The sequence below is a fragment of the Ascaphus truei genome, chromosome 7 (assembly GCF_040206685.1).
Source record: "Ascaphus truei isolate aAscTru1 chromosome 7, aAscTru1.hap1, whole genome shotgun sequence".
NCBI classification, from domain to species: Eukaryota; Metazoa; Chordata; class Amphibia; order Anura; family Ascaphidae; genus Ascaphus; species Ascaphus truei.
In genome coordinates, this window is record NC_134489.1 from 101,418,595 (window position 1) to 101,440,027 (window position 21,433).

The window sequence follows — 21,433 nt, forward strand, 5'->3', positions numbered from 1 at the left end:
CTACAGCAGGTTTTAGCCCACCTCCCAAGCAGTGCAAGATCTTTGCAACACTTTCCGGTTTTGTTAAAAGGTGTTGCCAATGTTCCCAGCAGTTTGAGCTGCAAACTGTAACAATAGATAGTTTAGTAATATCCGGATAGATTGTAGCTGTTGAGTCACACGGACTGAAGCAGTTAGACACACAATCAGTATTTTGACCGCTTTGTAACAGGAGCACTTGTCAGCTTAGGTAACAATGTATACATTGTCACATTGTCACATGCGTTACATATAAAAATAAGGAAAAAAAGGAGGAATGCAGTATTGCTGATTTAAGCCCCTCTAGTGTACATAAATGTGGTAAATTACAATAGTAATATTGTCTTATGCCTATATATATTTATATATATCTCAAACACCACAGCTTTATTGTAAGCTCTTCGGGAAAGAGACTGCTAAATTCTATGTACGGTGCTGTGTACATAGTCAGTGCTGCATAAGACAAGTTCACGGCCTAAAGGAGAGCTGACGCTGGGATTTGAATGGTAAAATCTGTATCTTTACCAACAAGCCAGTGGTTCTCAGCTCCAGTCCCCAAAGACCCCCCCCACCAACCAGTCAGGTTTCCAGGATATCCCTGCTTCAGAACAGGTGGCTTAATCCGTCCCTGCTTCAGCACAGGTGGCTCAATCAGAGGCTCAGTCTTTGACTGAGCCACTGATTGAGCCACCTGTGCTGAAGCAGGGACTGATTGAGCCACCTGCGGATATAATGCCATTTAGACTAGCAGAATGCATTTCAACTGCCATCATTTGAGTCAGAATCCAGTGACCGGTATTGTGACTCGGGGTCATAGCATATTGGGCACAGGGGTCTCCTTCATAGATAAACCCCAGGATGGTCCTATGGGAGCCAGCAAAGTAATACTAAAGCAAACAGTGCCACCTACTGGGGAGTTCAAACACTTCACTCCTTCCCATTTTCAGATGATGGAACAGAGAAATATTCCAGACTTGTGTGTGCATTGTGTATCTTCCATGCGGCTCCTTGGCAACCACAAAGTCTGTTGTCAAAAGCAATAACCCTGAGAAGACGCAGGGCCTCTAAACCTATTTAATCAAGCCACTTTAGCTCTCGCAGTGCATCACTAGAATAAGATTTCAAATCCGAGTGTCCCAAAATAAAGAAATACAAGATACTGTTACTTGGTGTGGGCGCCGGGCGGGTCCCTCTGCCGTCCTTTCCATCTTTACCTCTGAGAGCTACATGTTCTAACCGTGCGATGAGATGAATGGGCGATTCACACAAGACCAGACACTCGTCAGGATCATCAGGTACCAGGAGACGCTGCTTTATAAGACGCACGAGGGTGCGATGTATCAAGTTAAGCTACGAGAGCCAATTTGCATTTTGTGTTTCTTAGTGTAATTGTATCAGAGTAATTTCGAATACTTCATTTTCTATTGCATCAGTCACTCCTTTGTGAACATTTTATATGGGGAATTTGGGAAGGAAGTTACCTGGCCAAGTATTATAATGTTATTATTATTATTATGTTTCATGTTCTCAGATCATCATTTTTCTCTCTTTTTCCCTGTGTTGCATCTTAGCCAATTTGGAGATGGTGTAAACCTCTTATCATTTTCTCTCTTAGTTTGAGAGGTCACTTGACGCACAGGGGTTTGTTGCAGGCTGTGGTGCCATTTAATTGCCCTTCACAATTGTGAATTGTGTAATTGTATGTACTGAATGCAAAATACCGTACACCTCTTTTCTTTCCCTTTTGGAGGTTCTGTAAACCATGCTTGTATCTGTAAAGAACTCTCTTCTTGGGCAGCTAAAATGTATCAGTCTGCAATTCTTCTGCACGTCTCCAGGACTAATGCGTTTAGTAGAACTTTGCATTTGTCATGTTATTTTAATGCTCCAGTGCCCAGTCGGGGAGCCTTATACACTGCCCTCTTTTTGCCATGAAAGTAACTCCATTTGGCATGCCACAATTAGAAGTTAAATAGATGGCCAATAACCTATTTTGTTTTGACCGGTATACGCTCCTCCTTTTAGATTTTTGCACCCTCCTTCCGTGATGATATCTATTTCTGCCATAGTTAGAATTTATTATTGTACAATTCATCATCTCTGTTGCCTTATGCTTTTATATGTTTTGTAGCTGCCACAAGTGTCTTAAATATCAGGCACAAGTTTAAATGGTCCTCTCACATTCCCAATGTTGCTAAAACCTGTTATTTTTTTATCTGTAACATTGCAAAGATCCGCCGTTCCTCTGTCACTCTACTTCTAAAACTTGAACGCGGCCCTCATTCTCTCCCGTCTCGACTACTGTAACCTCCAGCTGTCCGGCCTTCCTGCCTCTCACCTGTCTCCCCTACAATCTATCCTAAACGCTGCTGCTAGGATTGCTTTACTCTCTCCTAAATCTGTCTCATTGTCTCCTGCTGAAATCCCTTTCCTGGCTTCCTATTTAATCCTGTATTACTTACAAAATGTTCCTCCTCTCTTTTAGGGGTATACTGTACATTCTTCTGCCCCTCCTTACATCTCAGTCCTGTTATCTCGCTACACACCTGCCTGCGTGCTGCTCAAGGATGTAATCTGTCTACCCCGTTTTTATCTAAGGCTCTCTCGTGACGTAAAACCTTTCTCACTGACTGCCCCTCACCTCTGGAATGCCCTTCCCCTCAATATCCAACTAGCACCCTCTCTATCCACCTTTTAAGACCCATCTTAAAACACACCTCTGTAATGAACCATATGGGTAGCTCCGTGGCTGACACTATACACTTCTTACATCAACCTTGGCCCCTTACAGACGCACTTACCAGAACACCTTCCTACTGTCTCTGTGCATTCTACCTGCTTACCACTTGGATTGTAAGCTCTTCAGGGCAGGGAATCCTTTTCCCAATGTTACACTCGTCTCCATTATGTGCTATTTTATTATGTTACATATATTACTGCTGTTTCATCCTACTTTGTTGGCAATAGTTAAAATAAGCACAATTAAAGATTCAAAGCTTTTAAAGCTTACCATCTATTTGACCATAAGAAGAATTAATTGGTGAACATTAAAAGCAGCTGAATGCTGACCCTAGCTTTCCTTCCTTACATTCTCATTCCACAGTCAACAGAAACACTACAGAACTGTGCCAAGTTTAACCCAGGAATTTACCTTGATGGGGAAACATGCGATGTTGATGGGAGTGGGAGATATGCAGCAGTGAAGGAGGGAGAGCGCTAGAGAGGAGGGTTTTAATGTCACTGCACACCTGGTGTGTGGTTTTATGGAGGCTGGGGCTCCCTTTTCTGCATCCTGTGGTCTCGACAACATATGTGACCACGATTTCAGAAGACACCGACTTACTGAGACCCAGACATATCTCTGGGTTTAATCACGCCGCGTTTGCCATGCGATGGGGGCGTGGAGATGTTCCTGTAAATGCTGGAATGTTACCAGAAAAAACAATTCATTGAAAACACAAGTGCGATTGTACGAAATGTCTGGAATGTTTCACTGCGAGTTAATCTCTGCATCCTGGAGAGACACATACACGGCAAAGTTTGCACAAAATATTTGATTGCGGTTAAGAGGATTAGAAGCATTTGAGACGAGGATTATTGTGATGGTGCTTCGGTACAGTTCATTGGTAACTGGATCTAGTACCAGAGGGCACATGTTTTGATCAGATGGTCAACAATACGACAGTGGTTCAGGGTTTGCCCCCATGCCCCTAACAAGCAAAAAAAAAAGCTATGTCTGCAATATAACGAGGGCAAGAAGGGAGGGTAAATATGGTAAGATGAAACATATTGTTAACATATGTTTAATTGTTGACACATTTTTATTGTTAACATCACTGACAACCTTTTTGAGCACTATTTTTTGCACTGGCATGCGAGAGGTTAATGGGGCTAACAAGTAGTGGTCCCCAGCAGCATGATCTAAGTGCGGACACACAGCGGTGAGAGGGACAGCAGCTTCCACCGTCGGTCAGCCAGGGAAAGCGGACTAGGGCCCCTACCCGCTGGGTTTTGGTCATGCACTGTGTCTGTGAGCGCGATGACAGATAATTTGTTTATGGTTAATGCATCAGGATAGGTGTTTGTGCTCTTCTATTTTATTTTGGAAATATGGTATGATAAAATAATTTTTTCATAGACAAAAACTTTCATGCTATGAAGCTGTAATTATCCTTAGATGAAGCTATAGATACTGCAAGTATCCTTATAGGAAGCTATACAGTAGATAGTTTAACTATCCTTAGAGGACACTATAGGTACGTAGCCTTAGAAGAAACACAAGAATGCACTTCTCTATAGGAGCGCTGGGAACATGGCACAAGTGCTCTTTATCTGCTCTTTATCAGCTGCCCGCTTGTTTTTGATAGATTTATGCGTATAATTTGACTTTGGCATGTGACTTATAACAGTTAGGAATTTGAAGTCCGTTACAAGCATGCAATTCGGTTTACAAACGGAGCCACATGACATTGCTGCTGTCTCGTTCTAAGTTTTAATTATCAACAAAAATGTTGCCAGTACTGTGGGGCAGCGGTTCCCAACTGTAACGCCGTGCTGCCCGCAGACCAGACCCATCCCTTGTACTGTGGGGCAGCAGTTCCCAACTGTAACGCCGTGCTGCCCGCAGACCAGACCCATCCCTTGTACTGTGGAGCAGCGGTTCCCAACAGTAACGCCGTGCTGCCCGCAGACCAGACCCATCCCTTGTACTGTGGGGCAGCGGTTCCCAACTGTAACGCCGTGCTGCCCGCAGACCAGATCCATCCCTTGTACTGTGGACCAGAAGTTCCCAACTGTATCGCCGTGCTGCCCGCAGACCAGACCCATCCCCTGTACTGTGGAGCAGCAGTTCCCAACTGTAACGCCGTGCTGCCCACAGACCAGATCCATCCCTTGTACTGTGGAGCAGCGGTTCCCAACTGTAACGCCGTGCTGCCCGCAGACCAGACCCATCCCCTGTACTGTGGAGCAGAGGTTCCCAACTGTAACGCCGTGCTGCCCGCAGACCAGACCCATCCCTTGTACTGTGGAGCAGCAGTTCCCAACCTTCTCTGCATTGCGCACCCCCACTGGAAAATATATTGTTCTAAATACTACATTGTATTGCCTATTAATCAGACTATTGTTAAGAAAACTGTGTGACCAATCCCAGGCAGTATAGTGTCCTGGGCGTGTCTTTGATGTCACAGAGCTGGTTCGCCCTCATTGGGCGAACCGCTCACGTGACTTGCCCGTGAGATTGAACTGATTCCTCGTGCACCGCGCGCCCCCTCGTGTTCCCGCGCATGAGCGGTCTATGGGGCGCGATCATTGCCTTAGACAATGTGATTGCACCTCTGCCCGGTCTTCGCCAGCGTGGACGCAGCCTAAGTGCACAGCCCCCACACGGGCTTAGGAACCAACTATACTGCGTGGATCTGCCATTACCTTTTTTTGGGGGGGGGGAGACGGGGGTGCACCGCACTTAAAAATTTTATGTTGCCAATAATTGGTAAAGTGATGTTCTTTATTATATGGTTTTTTTAAATATATTTTTATTCTGGAACACCAAAACTTGTTAGATAACTGAAGGAGACAAAAGAGAGTTCAAGTGCACACATTGTTTAAGTGAAAACCCTGTGACCACACTTGTGATATAGTAAAAAAAAAAGTATATTATGAATGGAAGTAGTGCAGCTCCAGAAAAAGTACTGGATCCAAAGTCCAAACAGGTCACTGAAGCAGGAAATCAAGAGCGCAAATACTCCCCCAAAAATGTGAAAAAAACAAGAGAATATAGTGCAATATTGTACAGCTAATTAATTAGTACAGTGACACTTCATAAGTATCTCACTCACAACTGTGAAGATAAATTACAGGCGGTGCGGTTGTTCTGAGTCACCACCTCAGGATAGGATTTTTCAAACAGACTTTTAAGTTACATCCCTCGGGAGCAGAAATAGATGCCCATATGTAGAGGAACAGAACAGAGAGGACACAAATAGGGAAGTTTGGTTTTTTTTTATATAGAAAAATGAAGGTAATACACTTACAAAAGTGCTGTAGGTACAGGCAATTGGACCACCCGTGGTCAAGTGGTAATAAAGGACCGCAAGACTCCTTCCTGGTGTAAACACCTGTGGTGGGCACCCACAGAAAACGATGTCCAAGTCTGGGTAGGGGAGAGAACCAGATAAAATGTGCCCAGGATCCTCAGAATAGTTCACCATACACCATGGTTGTCTCTAGTTTGCTCTGCACGCTCACCAGACGTGTTTCACTCATTGAGCTTCATCAGTGGTTAAATGTAATTTTGGGGAGTACTTGCACACTTGATTTCCTGCTTTAGATAACTGAAGGACCCCCAAGAAGTTTCTGTAGATAATAGTAGCCGAGAACCTTCATACAACAACGAGCCTTTACTTCAGATCCGGTGAGAAGACAAGAAAGACGTATACCTTATATGGAAGTTCATAAAGTGTGGCAGATTGTCTAGCAATGTGATAACCCTTTCTGTGTAACGCATGTCAGGGAGTGGCAGTGTATTGGGTTGTGTTCACACACTGCAGTGGAAAGAGTCCATCTGGCAGTGCTAAGCTATGGAAAGTTGTGGTTAGCGGCAAACGTCCAATTACCATATTGCATGGGTGGGTTCCCCTGTTTACTGGCAGTGGAGCTTGTTCTCTGACGATTTCTGTGGTCGGCATTGTATGCATAAATCCACGAAAGAGGCTTTCCTTTGACAATTTTGTAAATCAGATGATGAAAGGTTTCCTTGGAAATTAGTTGCAGAAACGATATATTTGCTGCTGGGGATTATAATGCAAGGGGCATGAAGCTCTTAGTGGTCTAGAAAATCTGGTGTGATGGGGATGTTGTGTAATAAAATGTCACATCCTCAGAACATCACAGTGCTTATGTTGTATGGAACTTAGCAAGTGGCTTTTATTATAGCTAAGCGGACTTATGGGATGAATCTTCATTGTTCAGGATTTTGTCTGGACGGTCCTGTTTTTTGAGTGTCCTTTCTACCACTGGATGATTTAGGCACACAAATACAAGAACTTTGAAATGCTTGGAACAGCCAAGCCACCTAAATGTGGGTGAGTTTATGGATTATAGGATCCAAGGTCTTATTCTCGTTGCTCAATTGCTCAGTGTATGAATTGTACCATAGTGCACACTCCCACCCCATACACAGACACATGCTACACGTACCCAACACACCCCATACACAGACACATTCTACACATACCCAACACACCCCATACACACACATGCTACACGTACCCAACATACCCCATACACAGACACATGCTACACATACCCACCACACACTACACGTACCCAACACACCCCATACACAGACACATTCTACACATACCCAACACACCCCATACACAGACACATGCTACACATACCCAACATACCCTATACACAGACACACGCTACACATACCCAACACACCCCATACACACACATGCTACACGTACCCAACATACCCCATACACAGACACATGCTACACATACCCACCACACACTACACGTACCCAACACATGCTACACATACCCAACACACCCCATACACAGACACATGCTACACATACCAACACACCCCATACACAGACACATGCTACACGTACCCAACACACCCCATACACAGACACATGCTACACAAACCCACCACACGCTACACATACCGAACACACGCTACACATACCCAACACACCCCATACACAGACACATTCTACACGTACCCAACACACCCCATACACAGACACATGCTACACATACCAACACACCCCATACACAGACACATGCTACACGTACCCAACACACCCCATACACAGACACATGCTACACATACCCACCACACGCTACACATACCGAACACACGCTACACATACCCAACACACCCCATACACAGACACATGCTACACGTACCCAACACACCCCATACACAGACACATGCTACACATACCCACCACACGCTACACATACCCAACACACCCTATACACAGACACATGCTACACATACCCAACACACCCTATACACAGACACATGCTACACGTACCCAACACACCCTATACACAGACAGTCCGTTACCTAATTAGGTAACATAACGTTATTTGCCCTCAATTAGCGCACTTCTGAGCATCTACCCCTATATTCTCCATTTCCAGTGGTTAACCCCTCGGTGTATGAAGGTATAAGGTAGATCAGTCTTTGTGGGGCTAGAGTAGCTCTAGAGACTTTTAAACAGTGTACTTCTCTCCGATATTTACTGTGCCATAACAAATCTTACATACATTATTCCTTTTGTCTGCTTGCAGTTTGTAGCATACACACAAAGGGTACAATCAAGAGGTGATTTCCCTTAAAATACAGATGTAATGTCCGCAGATGTACAGTACAGAACGTATCCCACATGCCCACCGTTTGTCCTGTTAATGGGCACATCGCTGTATGAGTCATGAGTTACAAAATGACTGCTGATGAGTTGCCCTGTGGTCCCCATTGGAAGGCATCCAGTGACCCAAGTATACTGATAATCAGCAGTTCCTCGCTCTGTTCTACGTCTCCAAAACCCATTCAGAGAGCATGTGATAATATACTGTATGAAGACGAGTTGTCAAAAATATACAGCTCTGCTCCTTTTGCATTATTGATTATCTAGATCAGGGGGTTCGTAAGGTGTCTCCAAATTATTTATTTTTTTAAATGGCGGATCCGAGGCACTATAGTGAGTTGCTGAGCCTGTTGGGGGAGCACACACTTAACCCCCAAACTGCACCATGGCGTTGGTGGTTTAGCTGTCAACGATAGCAGGAGTTTTCAAGGTCGTTCCCCACAATGCTTTGCATCCACAGCGGCAAGGCATTCTGGGGCGTGACTTTGCAAGCTCCGGCAGTGAGTGACGGCTCCACCACCCACGCTGTCTGCACACACTGAGGGGCACTTTGAGGCCTTTAGAAACGTGGGTTCCCCCCACCAGCTCAGGACACTTCACGGCCTGGGATCGATCACACCATTTTGTTAGCAATAGTGTGATGAGTAGACAATAAGATGAATTAATTAGGGGTTACGGAACGAATACTTTCTAGCAGGGGGTGCACCATGAACTAAATGGGCCAGTGTTAATAAGCAGTGTTATTCCATGTGTAACATTTTCTTTTTAAACATGCACACTGTGTGTCTGTGTGTGTGTCTGTCTCTGTGTGTGTCTCTGTGTGTGTGTGTCTCTGTGTGTGTGTGTCTCTGTGTGTGTGTCTGTGTCTGTGTGTGTGTGTGTGTGTGTGTGTGTATTTAAAATGCTGCTTTTAGATCAGGGGTGCGCACAAAAAATTCTGGGGGGGAGGGGGGCGCGGCTGTTATAGAGGCCTGCGCTTTCCCGAAGGCATTTAAAATAAATGCCGGGGATCGCGCGAGGCCTCTGTAACTTTTTACTTACCTTGCCTTCCAGAGACGTATCTCCATGGCAACCCGACATCACGTTGTGATGTCACATGGCCCCACAACGTAATTTGACACCAAGCCATGCAGGGTAGGGGGGGGGGGGGGGAGGTCAAGCCGGAGGGAAGAGTAGATGGGGGCGCATGAAGGAAACTTTGCGCACCCCTGCTGTAGATGATGTGAAAGTCCAGGTAGTTTCCACTATATCTCACTCACCACTGACACACCCAGCATGTACTGTACCACAGGTAGCAAAGTATCTGTACAATTAATAGCATGTAATATCGCCTGCACCCGGAAGGAATTCATCACCAAATACAGTGTTGGTAACTAAACCCTTCCAGGAAATGCACCTTGTTTACTACTAATGTTCTCTTAATTCATTAATACAAAAATGCATTCACACTTTAGTTACATTTTTTGTTCATTAATGACCACTGTAGCTACTGCAGTTATACACTTAACACAGACATATATACATAAACACACATACGTGTGTGTGTGTGTGTGCTCGCTCAGAAACAGTCAATGTTATTACACTATACTGTTTAAATATTTAAACACACGTGCACACCGCTCATGCATAAACACACGTGCACACCTCTCATACACAAACACTCGTGCACACCTCTCCTGCACACACACGTGCACACCGCTCATGCACAAACACACGTGCACACCGCTCATACACAAACACTCGTGCACACCTCTCCTGCACAAACACACGTGCACACCGCTCATGCACAAACACACGTGCACACCGCTCATGCACAAATACACGTGCACACCGCTCATGCACAAACACACGTGCACACCGCTCATGCACAAACACACGTGCACACCGCTCATGCACAAACACACGTGCACACCGCTCATGCACAAACACACGTGCACACCGCTCATGCACAAACACACGTGCACACCGCTCATGCACAAACACATGTGCACACCTCTCATGCACAAACACACGTGCACACCGCTCATGCACAAACACACGTGCACACCGCTCATGCACAAACACACGTGCACACCGCTCATGCACAAACACATGTGCACACCTCTCATGCACAAACACATGTGCACACCTCTCATGCACAAACACACGTGCACACCGCTCATGCACAAACACACGTGCACACCGCTCATGCACAAACACACGTGCACACCGCTCATGCACAAACACACGTGCACACCGCTCATGCACAAACACACGTGCACACCGCTCATGCACAAACACACGTGCACACCGCTCATGCACAAACACGTGCACACTGCAGTCATGTATACATCTACTAACTGAAAATTACTTCAACTATTAGTTTTAAAATACTGATAAAATTGTATACATTTTAACAAACAGTATGAACAAATGTTAAACCAAATGTAACGTTAACATGCTCTAATCACTGTATTACCCTCTAACCCCCATAAATAAATAATTACATGCTGTGTACTATTAACTGTCCCAAATATACCAGGCCGGGGTTACTGTCCTCTCAGCTGCCTGGCTAGTAGCTGTTGTGGAAGTTTATTGTGCCCGGGAATGATTTGGCCTCCCAGTCCGGGATGCCCTTCCCTGTGGAATGACCTCTCTCACCAGTCAGAGACTTCCCTTCTCTTGGTGTTTCTTTACTCCTTGTATTTCTGCTCCTTTTCTCCTGTGAATGTTATTCTTGTTCCATTATATTTCTGTATGTTGCCTGTCTGCCCCTCCGTGTCCTTGCTCCTTTCTCCCTTGACTTTGCGCTTTCTTTACAGTACTTTTATTATATGGTTTACGTTTTTATTTTCATTACGTCTTCTCTTTTCCCGCTGCTTATCTCTATCTTTAATCTCCTCTTTCTCTGTCTTCTTTGTCCTGCCTATCTCATCTCGTCTCTCTCTCTCTGTATCTCTCTCTCTCTTCTCTTCTCTCTCTTTTCTCTCAGCTCTCTCCTCTCTCTCTGCGTGCCTCTTTCTTCTCTCTACTCTTCTCTCCTTTCTCCTCTGTCTCTCTTTAATCTTCAATCTCTCTCTCTCTCTGTGGGTGATAAGCAAGTGATATGAACACAATACGATCACATTTACTGTGGAGAGCCCCAACTGTCTGTCACTAGTTGTAGAACTGTAGGTTGGTGGGGTGTAGTGCCTTGACCCCACACTCAACACAGTTCTGTATCTGCTGCTATTGCTGAGGCTGTTAACTAAAGTGTGTGCAGGAACCTGTGTGTTTAGGAAGTCCTTGAATAAAATCCCTGAGCTGACCTGCTGCAGCTGGACAGCTGTTTAACTCCTTTGTGTCTCTTTCCAGCCCTCCAGCACAGAGAGCCCACAGAAGCATGTAGAAACCACTGTAAGTTCACTCTCATTTTCTCTGCACTTCACTTAAGCACAACTTGCCCGGCTGTATTAGATCTATAAGCGTGTCCTGATAAGGATCTCTGGTTATTCTTTAATTTATTTTAGTGTCTTCATTTCCTTCTTGCTTCTCTTATAAAGTTGTTTAAATTCTGCATGGACCTTGCCCCTACCAGATATCCCCACTGCCTGACTCTGACCCCACCTGTCTGCACAATAATGCCTGGTAAATGTCCACTAAGCATTAAAAGTGTTAACAGTCTAGGGCAGGTGTGGCCAACTGCAGTCCTCAAGGGCCACCAACAGGGCAGGTTTTCAAGATATCCCTGCTTCAGCCCAGGTGGCTCAATCAGTGGTGATTGAGCCACCTGGGCTGTAGCAGGGAATGGTTGTGCCACATTTGCTGAAGCAGGGATATCCTGAAAACCTGACCTGTTGGTGGCCCTTGAAGACTGAAGTTGACCATCCCTGTTCTAGGGATGTGTATTAAATGTCACAATCTGCATTATTTTAACACTGTGTGACTGTGCCAATGTATCACAGTGAATTATAATTCAATGTATCACAACTTGAGCCTATAAATAGCGCAATTTTCCTCTCTGCGTGAAATAAACCTGCCAGGATTAGGTGTCGTTAGACAGTGCTCTAAACGGATCTGCCCCAAATGTGAATGACGCAGATTAATAAAATATTTGCTCCGTGCATTGCGAAACATATTTTGCTCTGTGTCGCCAAGCATGGCAGTGTGCATGTCTGCACAGTGTGGGGTCACAGTCCCGGTCTAGGAAGTTTTGGCGCGGCCATCTCGCCGCAGCCAATCAGCCGCAGGGCAAAGCTAGCGTCGTCCGTTTCACCGAAAAGGTAAATCTCTAACCCATTAACCCCTTACCCTATAACCTTAACATCGAATCGGACCCCTAACCTTAAAACCCCTTGGCCTAAAACCCTGTGCCCTAACCCCGTACCCTAACCCCTTTACCAAAAACCCCTAAAGTTAACCCTGAATACTAACTCTAATCCCTCCAACCACTTACTTTTGCGGTGAAACGGCTGCGTCGAATGGTCCCGTTCTGCAAAGTTCTGGGGGTTCCTTAAACTTTAAGTTATCACATGTAATGGGAATTGGATGAAAGACTTATTTGATTATAACCAAACCTTCGCAGTACCAAATAATTAAATATTTAGGGAAGATTTGGTTAGCCTGTTTACTTATGAAGAGAGCACTGTATTTTAGATTGCAAAGCAGTGAGTGTACTGCCGGTGTTTAATAAGATAAAACTTATATTGCCAGAAGTATAAGAATACCAGTTATTTGGAAAATTCTATATACAGCACATAGAAGCAGATCAACAAGCACAAATCCTTCCTCGCTCTGAAATAAGGAATAGCTTTAACATTACAGACGGAAGGAAAAAAAAACCTTGGGTTTCTCTAGAAAGGAACCAGTTAATAGTGTTATTCACATCAGCTGATAAGAGCCTGACCCTTCTGCTTGCAGGGAGACTGAAACACAGAGGGAGGGAGAGAAGCAGAGAGAGAGAGAAGCAGAGAGCCTGACCCTTCTGCTTGCAGGGAGACTGAAACACCAAGGGAGGGAGAGAAGCAGAGAGAGAGAAGCAGAGAGCCTGGCACTTCTGCTTGCAGGGAGACTGAAACACAGAGAGGGAGAGAAGCAGAGAGCCTGACCCTTCTGCTTGCAGGGAGACTGAAATACAGAGGGAGGGAGAGAAGCAGAGAGCCTGACCCTTCTGCTTGCAGGGAGACTGAAACACAGAGGGAGAGAGAGAAGCAGAGACCCTGACCCTTCTGCTTGCAGGGAGACTGAAACACAGAGGGAGGGAGAGAAGCAGAGAGCCTGACCCTTCTGCTTGCAGGGAGACTGAAATACAGAGGGAGGGAGAGAAGCAGAGAGAGAGAGAAGCAGAGAGCCTGACCCTTCTGCTTGCAGGGAGACTGAAACACAGAGAGAGAGAGAGAAGGGGAGAAGAGAGAGAGAGATAGAAAGAGAGAAAACCTGACCCTTCGAGAGGGAGGGAGAGACTGACTGAGACTGTCCCTTCTGCTAGCAGGGAGACTGAAACACAGAGGGAGGGAGAGAGAGAGAAGCAGAGAGCCTGTCCCTGGCTAAAGCTGCTTCACTTTTAGTACTGGGAAGAACGGTTCCTTTTATTGTTCGCTTGGGGTTTCATTTGTGACTCTGTGCCATAATAATGGTGCTGGAGGAACTGGCGGGTACCATGATAACAAGACTGAGGACCTAGGGGATGTTCTTATACTTGGGTTAAATTAGTAGTCTGAGGATAGATTAAGCTCCATTCTTGGGTGCCCAGAGGACAGACCTTGCCACCATGCCCTGGAGTAGGTTTGTGCGGGCCCTCAGCTTCTCGAAGGTAAGTGATTTTCACAGGGAAGGAAGAGATTGCCAGAGAAGCCTTTTAACTTCTAAGACCTGGGTGGCCAACTCCAGTCCTCAAGGGCCACCAATAGTTCAGGATATCCCTGCTTCAGCACAGGTGGGTCAGTCTTCGACTGAGCCACTGATTGAGCCACCTGTGCTGAAGCAGGGATATCCTGAATATCTGACCTGTTGGTGGCTCTTGAGGACTGGAGTTGGTCACTACAGTTCAAAGATGTGCAACTGAGGACTACCCAACACCGCCACTGTAACGGTCAGCCTTAAGCAGTGACATGTCCATGCGTTTCCTTTTTACATGTTGCCCTAGAACTGGCCCGTTACTGTATGTTTTGTATTTTGTGATGTACCTTGTAAATATGTTCTGGCAAAACATGTTTCATTTGCATGACTTCAAATGTGATCATACATGCTGCATCAGTGTGGTTCTATGTACAGTATGTATTGTGTATGTGTAATGTTTGTTATAATCGCATTTCAACACCCTCCAATGTGTGTGTTTTGTACAGATCTAAAGCACATTTTTGTGTATAGGAGAATTTGCCTGTATGTGTTGGAAATTGTGTCTGTGCCTATCTATGTAGGGTGTCACAATATACACACCGGATGTTGTGCATGTGAATTTGTGAGTTATGTATATGTGTGTGATGTTGTTAGTTATTGTCTATTAGTTTACACAAGGTGTGTGTGTGAACTCACTTGTGTGTGTTTCTTCCAGGGCTCCACTAAATCCTCCAGAAGTGCCCAGTCACGCCGCAGACCATCAAGGTAAAATTGTGTTTCCACATATGTATCACCCAAATTCCTCCCCAGAAACCCAAACACAGGACTGCAGGGACAGGAGTAAGAGAACCTGCAGTGCATGCTGGTCTATGACTCCTATGTATTTTGGTGAGAAGTAGGCTAACGATGCGTCCCTTCCATTCACTTGAATAGAACTTAACACATTAACTGTGTGTAAGCTTATCATCATAATAAAAAGGGGCCTATGTATTTTAATACTCATTTGTCCCTACTTTCTACCTGTCCGTCTCCTTATCTTTTTGTTTCTTCATCTATCACTCTTTTTATTTCTCATATTTATATACTTTATTTTCCCGTGGTTCAGACACTCAGACACTCAGACACTCAGACACTCAGACACTCAGACACTCAGACACTCAGACACACTGCAGGACATCTCACACCTTGACAATAATTGAAATGAGGTGCAGTGGTTAGGTAATTACATGAACAGATGAACCAGCGCAATCAAAAAAGAAAAATAATTAATAGGCATTAATTAGCCATATCGACGTTTCCGTCCCCAATGAGATCTAGCTTAAAAAATCACTATTTGTTAATTTTAATTTTGTGTGTGTGTATGTGTGTATATATATAATATATATATATATATATATATATATATATATATATATATATATATAATATATACACACATACACACATACACACACACACACACACACACACACACTGTGTGTGTGTATACATATACATTATACATACACCACTCGGGTGAATGGGATTTATCCGGATCAGCACAATCGCAGTTTAAAGGATATCCTCCCGTGTGTCCTTGCCCCACTCTGTCTGCATTACATTACCTATCCCAGGTGTCCGTATAATGGAGCATACGGTTCAGTCCGTGGGATTTTACTTCACCCCTGTCTCTATTTCGCTCCGACTGCTTTCTGGGGCTGGCGGTCCTTACTTTAAATGGTATAGCAGTGTTAGCATTCCCAAGATGCGATGGAATTGGGCCATATGTAATGGGGTAATCGTGCACTCTCACACACACAGCTGGAATCCGAGGTCTCCAGGCGTTCCTCTGCCCCAAGCGGCAGATTCCAAAGCGCCACATATCCAGGGTATATAAAGAAAGGCAAAAGAAATATAGTGTAATCTGTAATCTGTAATGGAGTAGTGTAGAGGAGGGGTATAAACGCACTCGCATGGTGTCCATCTTTAAAGGAGTGTGTTCATATTAAATAGAAGAAACTCAGGATCATTCGAGCATCTTCAATGTCAAATGAAGACCGCCCAGGTGCATAAAATGAAGCCCTTTCCAGGGGTTGTATTCATATTGTTTTTTAGAAGTGACATTATCCATCACTTTTTATATATTTGTGATTTTTTTCACATTTGTGTGTTGCACTTTATATTGGTATTCATTTACCTTTTAATCCCCTTTCATTTAGTATTTTTCACTTTCTTCACATAAAGTGGTTTGTTGCACTTGTCCCTTTCTGTATATATCTCCTCTGCCCCATCTGTATATCTGTGGAGAGTTGCTCACATACTGTACATCTAAACCCATGTGACAGAGTGAATTTCCGCAGCATGAAGAGGACTTGGGCCAGAAGAGCTTCTTCCAACGGCTCTTTAATCTGTATCTCTGTCAGTCTGGTTCATGTGATCCATATAGGAGTATATTTTACACTTTAACAGGGGCGGCCAACTCCAGTCCTCAAGGGCCACCAACAGGTCAGATTTTAAGGCTATCCCTGCGTCAGCACAGGTGACTCAATCATTGGCTCAGTCTTTGACTGATTAAGCCACCTGTGCTGAAGCAGGGATATCCTTAAAACATGACCTGTTGGTGGCCCTTGAGGACTGGAGTTGGCCGCCATTGCACTAGAAACTAGACACTGCATAGTACTACGTTTCCATGCTGAATGAAATGTAGCATTCAATGTTGAGTACATGCAGACCATCTTAATACTTTTGCTTTGTTTCTAAAGAGACTTGCAGAGCACTGAACTGCTAGGGTTCAGCAGAGAAATGCATTTCAATGATCCAACATTCGAGTATAAAACCCAGAAACATTTAGTCTGTTTCCCTTCTAAGTTAAACACCTGGTGAAGCTCGGAGACACGGCGGCGCTGTCCGAACCTGCAGTGATATATGTGATGGTATCTGTTTGCCTAGGAGTTTTAGCTTGATTCACACCATGGAGGAGAGCTGTGAGCTGGACCTGACCTACATCACTGAGCGGATCATCTCCGTCACCTTCTCAGCAGGGACGGAGGAGGACAACTTCTGCAAGAACCTCAAGGAGGTGGCACACATGCTGAAATCCAAACATGGCGACAATTACCTGGTGAGTCACAAGGGGGGAAAGGGTCATTCCCTACCCCAGTAACCTCTCCATCACCTGAAAGCTACACGTAAAGATACTAGGACGTGTTATTGGTGTTCTGTAGAAACTCTGTATTGTACTTGATGTCTGTTCTTAATAATTCTACCCATTTCTGCTTCTTTTAAAGATCTTTAACTTGTCCGAAAGAAGACATGACATCAGCAAACTCCATTCCAAGGTGAGATGCATGTGGAAGTCGTGCAGTGTCACTGCTTATAAAGGTAATGGAAGGCAGAGATGGAACAGTGAAGGAGGCTGTGTAGTGTAAAAGTATAATCTGTTTTGTCACGTGTGTTCCAGGTGAGACAATGAAAGAAAAGTAGTTTGCTAGATCAGTAGTTTCCCAACTCCAGTCTTCAAGAACTCCTAACAGTTTGGGTTTTATTATTAATAATAATAACCATCATCGTCATTTTGGTGCTTGAGGCACAGGGAGATTACAGTAAAGTGACCTGTCCATGGTCACAAGGAGCCGACTCCGGGATTTGAACCTGGCTCCCCTGCTTCACACTCCGTGTCGGTGTTATCACAGTCAGTGGCCTGACTTGCCTTCGGCCCTTACTTTAGTACAGGCGGCGCAATCATTTTGACGGAACCACCTATGCTCAAGCAGCGGTATCCTTAACACCTGCGCTGTCCGGGGTCCTGGAGGACTGCAGTGGTGGACCCCTGTACTAAATCGCTATGACTCTTGCCTTACCCTGGTAAATGTAGAGCTGTGCATATGAGGACCTTACAGTGACATCTTTACTGCGCATATGAGGGCCTGTACTAAGGAAAGCAGAGTATCGGAGTATGAGGATAAATGAATGGTGTTTGCTTTTACATTTGTTAAGGTGATAGACACCTGGGATTTTATAGAAAGCGGTACAGCTGTCATTACTGAGCTTGCGGCAGCGTGGCATGGAATTTCTAATCGCCCTGTGTACTCGAGGGCGGGGAAGGACTTTATTTAGCCCTGTATTGATTAGCAAATGTAGAGTTTATTCATTTATCATTTCTGTTTCCTCTGCAACCCCAGAACAGACACAGCAAGGCACAGAAAGCCTTAGGGAGGGAGAATTCTGTGAAGCACTGTCTGTTTTCCCTCAGCATTACTCAGAAACCGTTACTGAGTAACAGAGAGAAGGGATCAGAAACCAGCGATAGGCTGATACATTATTTGTACGATTGTCGTCATCACATTATTAGGTAGTTATGTCAGCTCTTGATTTGTTTAAAGATCATTATTAATAGTTACTATGCCATTCCCAACAAACTTTGTATTAGTAAAAAGTGCTCCGTTAAAGTTCTTTAAGATTTCTCTATTTAGTACACGGGCTGCTCCATAGTAGCTTTGTACCACATTGTTGATACTATTAGCTGGTTTCTAAGACCCTGATTTAAATGAATTGAAGTGTCTGCTCCAGATTATATCACTTTACTGCTGCCTTTCTGAAAAACACAGAACATGAATACAGCATGTCCGGTCACTGCACTTTCTTCCTAGAGACAGAGAATGCTTGGTGGTCGTGGCCTTTTTAATGTGTTACAAGACCAGGTGTGCAGACCACAGAGACAAGTTGTAGGTCTGTGAGACCCTGAACACCTCTTTGATACGTTGCTACGTTTGCAAGTGGCAATGGGCAGCTGGTATTTGTGTGGAACTCCTCAAACTACCCTCTCTTTATGGGTAGAAGGGTTACTTGTGAAATGTGATGTCTTTTACTGGATCATCATATAAACAAGTGAGCTTGTGTTCAATGCCAGTGTCTAGTTTGTGTTTGGTGTATAAAAGCTATTGCGACGTGCATGTCCACACACAGTACAATCCATTGTTCCCGATATAGTTACAGGAACTCCACTCTGCAGGCCGATAGGAACACAGAGGCCACCTGGGCCTAACCGTGCTCTGGTTTCTCTTCTCAGGTGTTGGATTTCGGATGGCCTGACCTACATGCCCCAGCCCTGGAGAAGGTGTGCAGCATCTGCAAGGCTATGGACACTTGGTTGAACGCCGATCCCCACAATGTTGTTGTCATCCATAATAGAGTAAGTGGAGGCTGACGCGCAGGCTGTTATCTGCGTGTCCTCTTCATTTATTGGCGCATCTCTAGCTTTACATCACAATGCTGTCTTTGCTGTGTCCCTTTTCCAAAGCCACCAGGCTGCGGGTGTGTGTCTACTTTGTGATATCAGCCTGATGAATAACATACTTTTAGTCGCAGTATATGCTAAAGATTTAACCACATTTCTAGCTGACATGTATACTATGCCAGGCATAATGTTACTGCATATGTAACAGGCGTGTTCATAGTATTTAAGACTGGACTCCCACATTAACAGACATGCAGATGTGTATATATAACCTGCAGATGTCTATATAGCCTACAGATGTGTGTATATATAACCTACAGATGTGTACCGTATATATAACCTACAGATGTATATATATAACCTACAGATGTAGAATGATGTATTGCATACAGAAGAAACATTACTAGATAGGGAAATATAATAAATAAGTACAACAAATAAAGTCAGACATAGGAAAGGAAATCCCTGCCCCAGAGGGCTTACAATCTAATTGTTACTTACAAAGACAGTAGTAGATGGCAGTGCTTGGCCATGTTGGTTGGTGTGACTGTGGATGTGGGACAGTAGCCATCAGTCCAGGCTAATCAAATGCTTCATTTATGAGGCGAGCATTGAGGTTTGATTTTAAAGGTGGGGTGAGAAGGCGGATACCGAGTGTGAGGGAGTTCCACAGGTAAGGGGCAGTGGGGGGAAAAAGGTTTAAGGAGTCCGAGCGGTAGATGTGAAAGGGGTGGAGGGGAGATCATTATGAGCAGAGCGCAGGAGACAAGCGGGAATATAATGAGATCAAAGCGGGTATGTAGGGAGGAGCAGATGAGTGGAGAGCCATGAAGGTAAGCAGGAGAACTTTGTATGTGATGGGAAACCAGGAGAGGGATTTAAGGAGGAGATGAGCAGGGACGGTTTGGGGAGAAAGTGAAATTATTCTAGCAGCAGAAGTTTGGATAGATGGCAAAGGGGAAAGTTGGCAGGCCTGTTAGCAGTTACCTGCATATGTGTTTAATACAGCACGTGTACAGGTACGCAGAAAATAATGCTGCAAGCACACACTGATGCTCTTTGTTATGGGGCTTCTATCCATTTTGTAGCTGACTGAGATGCAGATCTTGGCTTTTGACACACAAGATTGCAATTAGTATGGAATTACCCTTCCTGATAAATTCTCACCTCCCTGGGCCATTTCCTCCGCCTGGCTCTGGCATTCCAGGACATGGTATTCTGCTTGGTGTTGGTGCAGTAAGAGATAGGATGATGTAGACACTGATGCTTTTGTTCCTTTTTGTGGGTTCCGATTTCCCTTGGGAAGGGACCTTTTCCTTCGAGGGATTTAACATACCTTCTTTTCTCACTTTCTTCATTCTTTGGTTCTGTTACTATCTGGGGCATCAGATTCACACAGCAGCTGGTGAATGGGCATGTTTGTCCATTTTGTGTCTCCACCTTTAGCTCTAAAGGGCAGAGCTTTACTTTAGCTAGACATTTAAAAATCCTCTTTAATGTATTCAAAGGTTTTCCTAAAGCAAACTTAATTTTCTTAGGCAATAACATTTCTATGGAAAAAAAGAATATTTTCTTGTCTTGACAGACTGCCAAACAATAGCATCAGACATGATATATTACTGTTTTGCAATAAACTTGGTGCTTAAACAGGCATTTTACAAATGTTATTCAATAAACTGCAATATTGCTGATGGAGGGAGTTTCGAGGGGAATTTTCTCATGGGAATTCCCATTGACTTCCGTGCGATAGTTCCCCAATCAGCAATGATTCAGTTTAATTACTAATACCATCAATGTAGAGGGCCCAAGGCATTTTCACTTCTTTTTCTCCATCTCCTATCACCGTCTGACTTGAGGAAGCATCAAAAGTTACCAGACACATATAATAAGTGGATATCTCGTATTCTGTGCTTGGTCATTCTTGTGCATCACAAGCATCACATGTTTCTAGGTCGGTTTGGTGAAGCGCACAGTTATTGGAAGCTTAATGCCTAGAAAAGTGGTTTCCAACATT

General features: G+C 44.4%; 1 protein-coding gene across 15 annotated transcripts in view; it reads left to right on the forward strand.

Annotated features, from left to right (window-relative positions):
- TNS1 (tensin 1) overlaps nucleotides 1–21,433 on the forward strand; it is a 421,249-nt gene that overhangs the window by 286,974 nt on the left and 112,842 nt on the right. For 12 of the 15 annotated variants that reach the window (XM_075609700.1, XM_075609701.1, XM_075609705.1 and 9 more), the window contains 5 exons: nucleotides 11,742–11,783; nucleotides 14,920–14,969; nucleotides 17,133–17,304; nucleotides 17,471–17,521; nucleotides 19,252–19,374. In XM_075609700.1, coding sequence (XP_075465815.1) covers nucleotides 11,742–11,783; nucleotides 14,920–14,969; nucleotides 17,133–17,304; nucleotides 17,471–17,521; nucleotides 19,252–19,374 — 438 coding nt within the window. Of the gene's footprint in view, nucleotides 1–11,741; nucleotides 11,784–13,311; nucleotides 14,179–14,919; nucleotides 14,970–17,132; nucleotides 17,305–17,470; nucleotides 17,522–19,251; nucleotides 19,375–21,433 lie in introns of those variants that run through there. The other 3 variants (XM_075609706.1, XM_075609714.1, XM_075609711.1) reach the window with 2 other exon arrangements.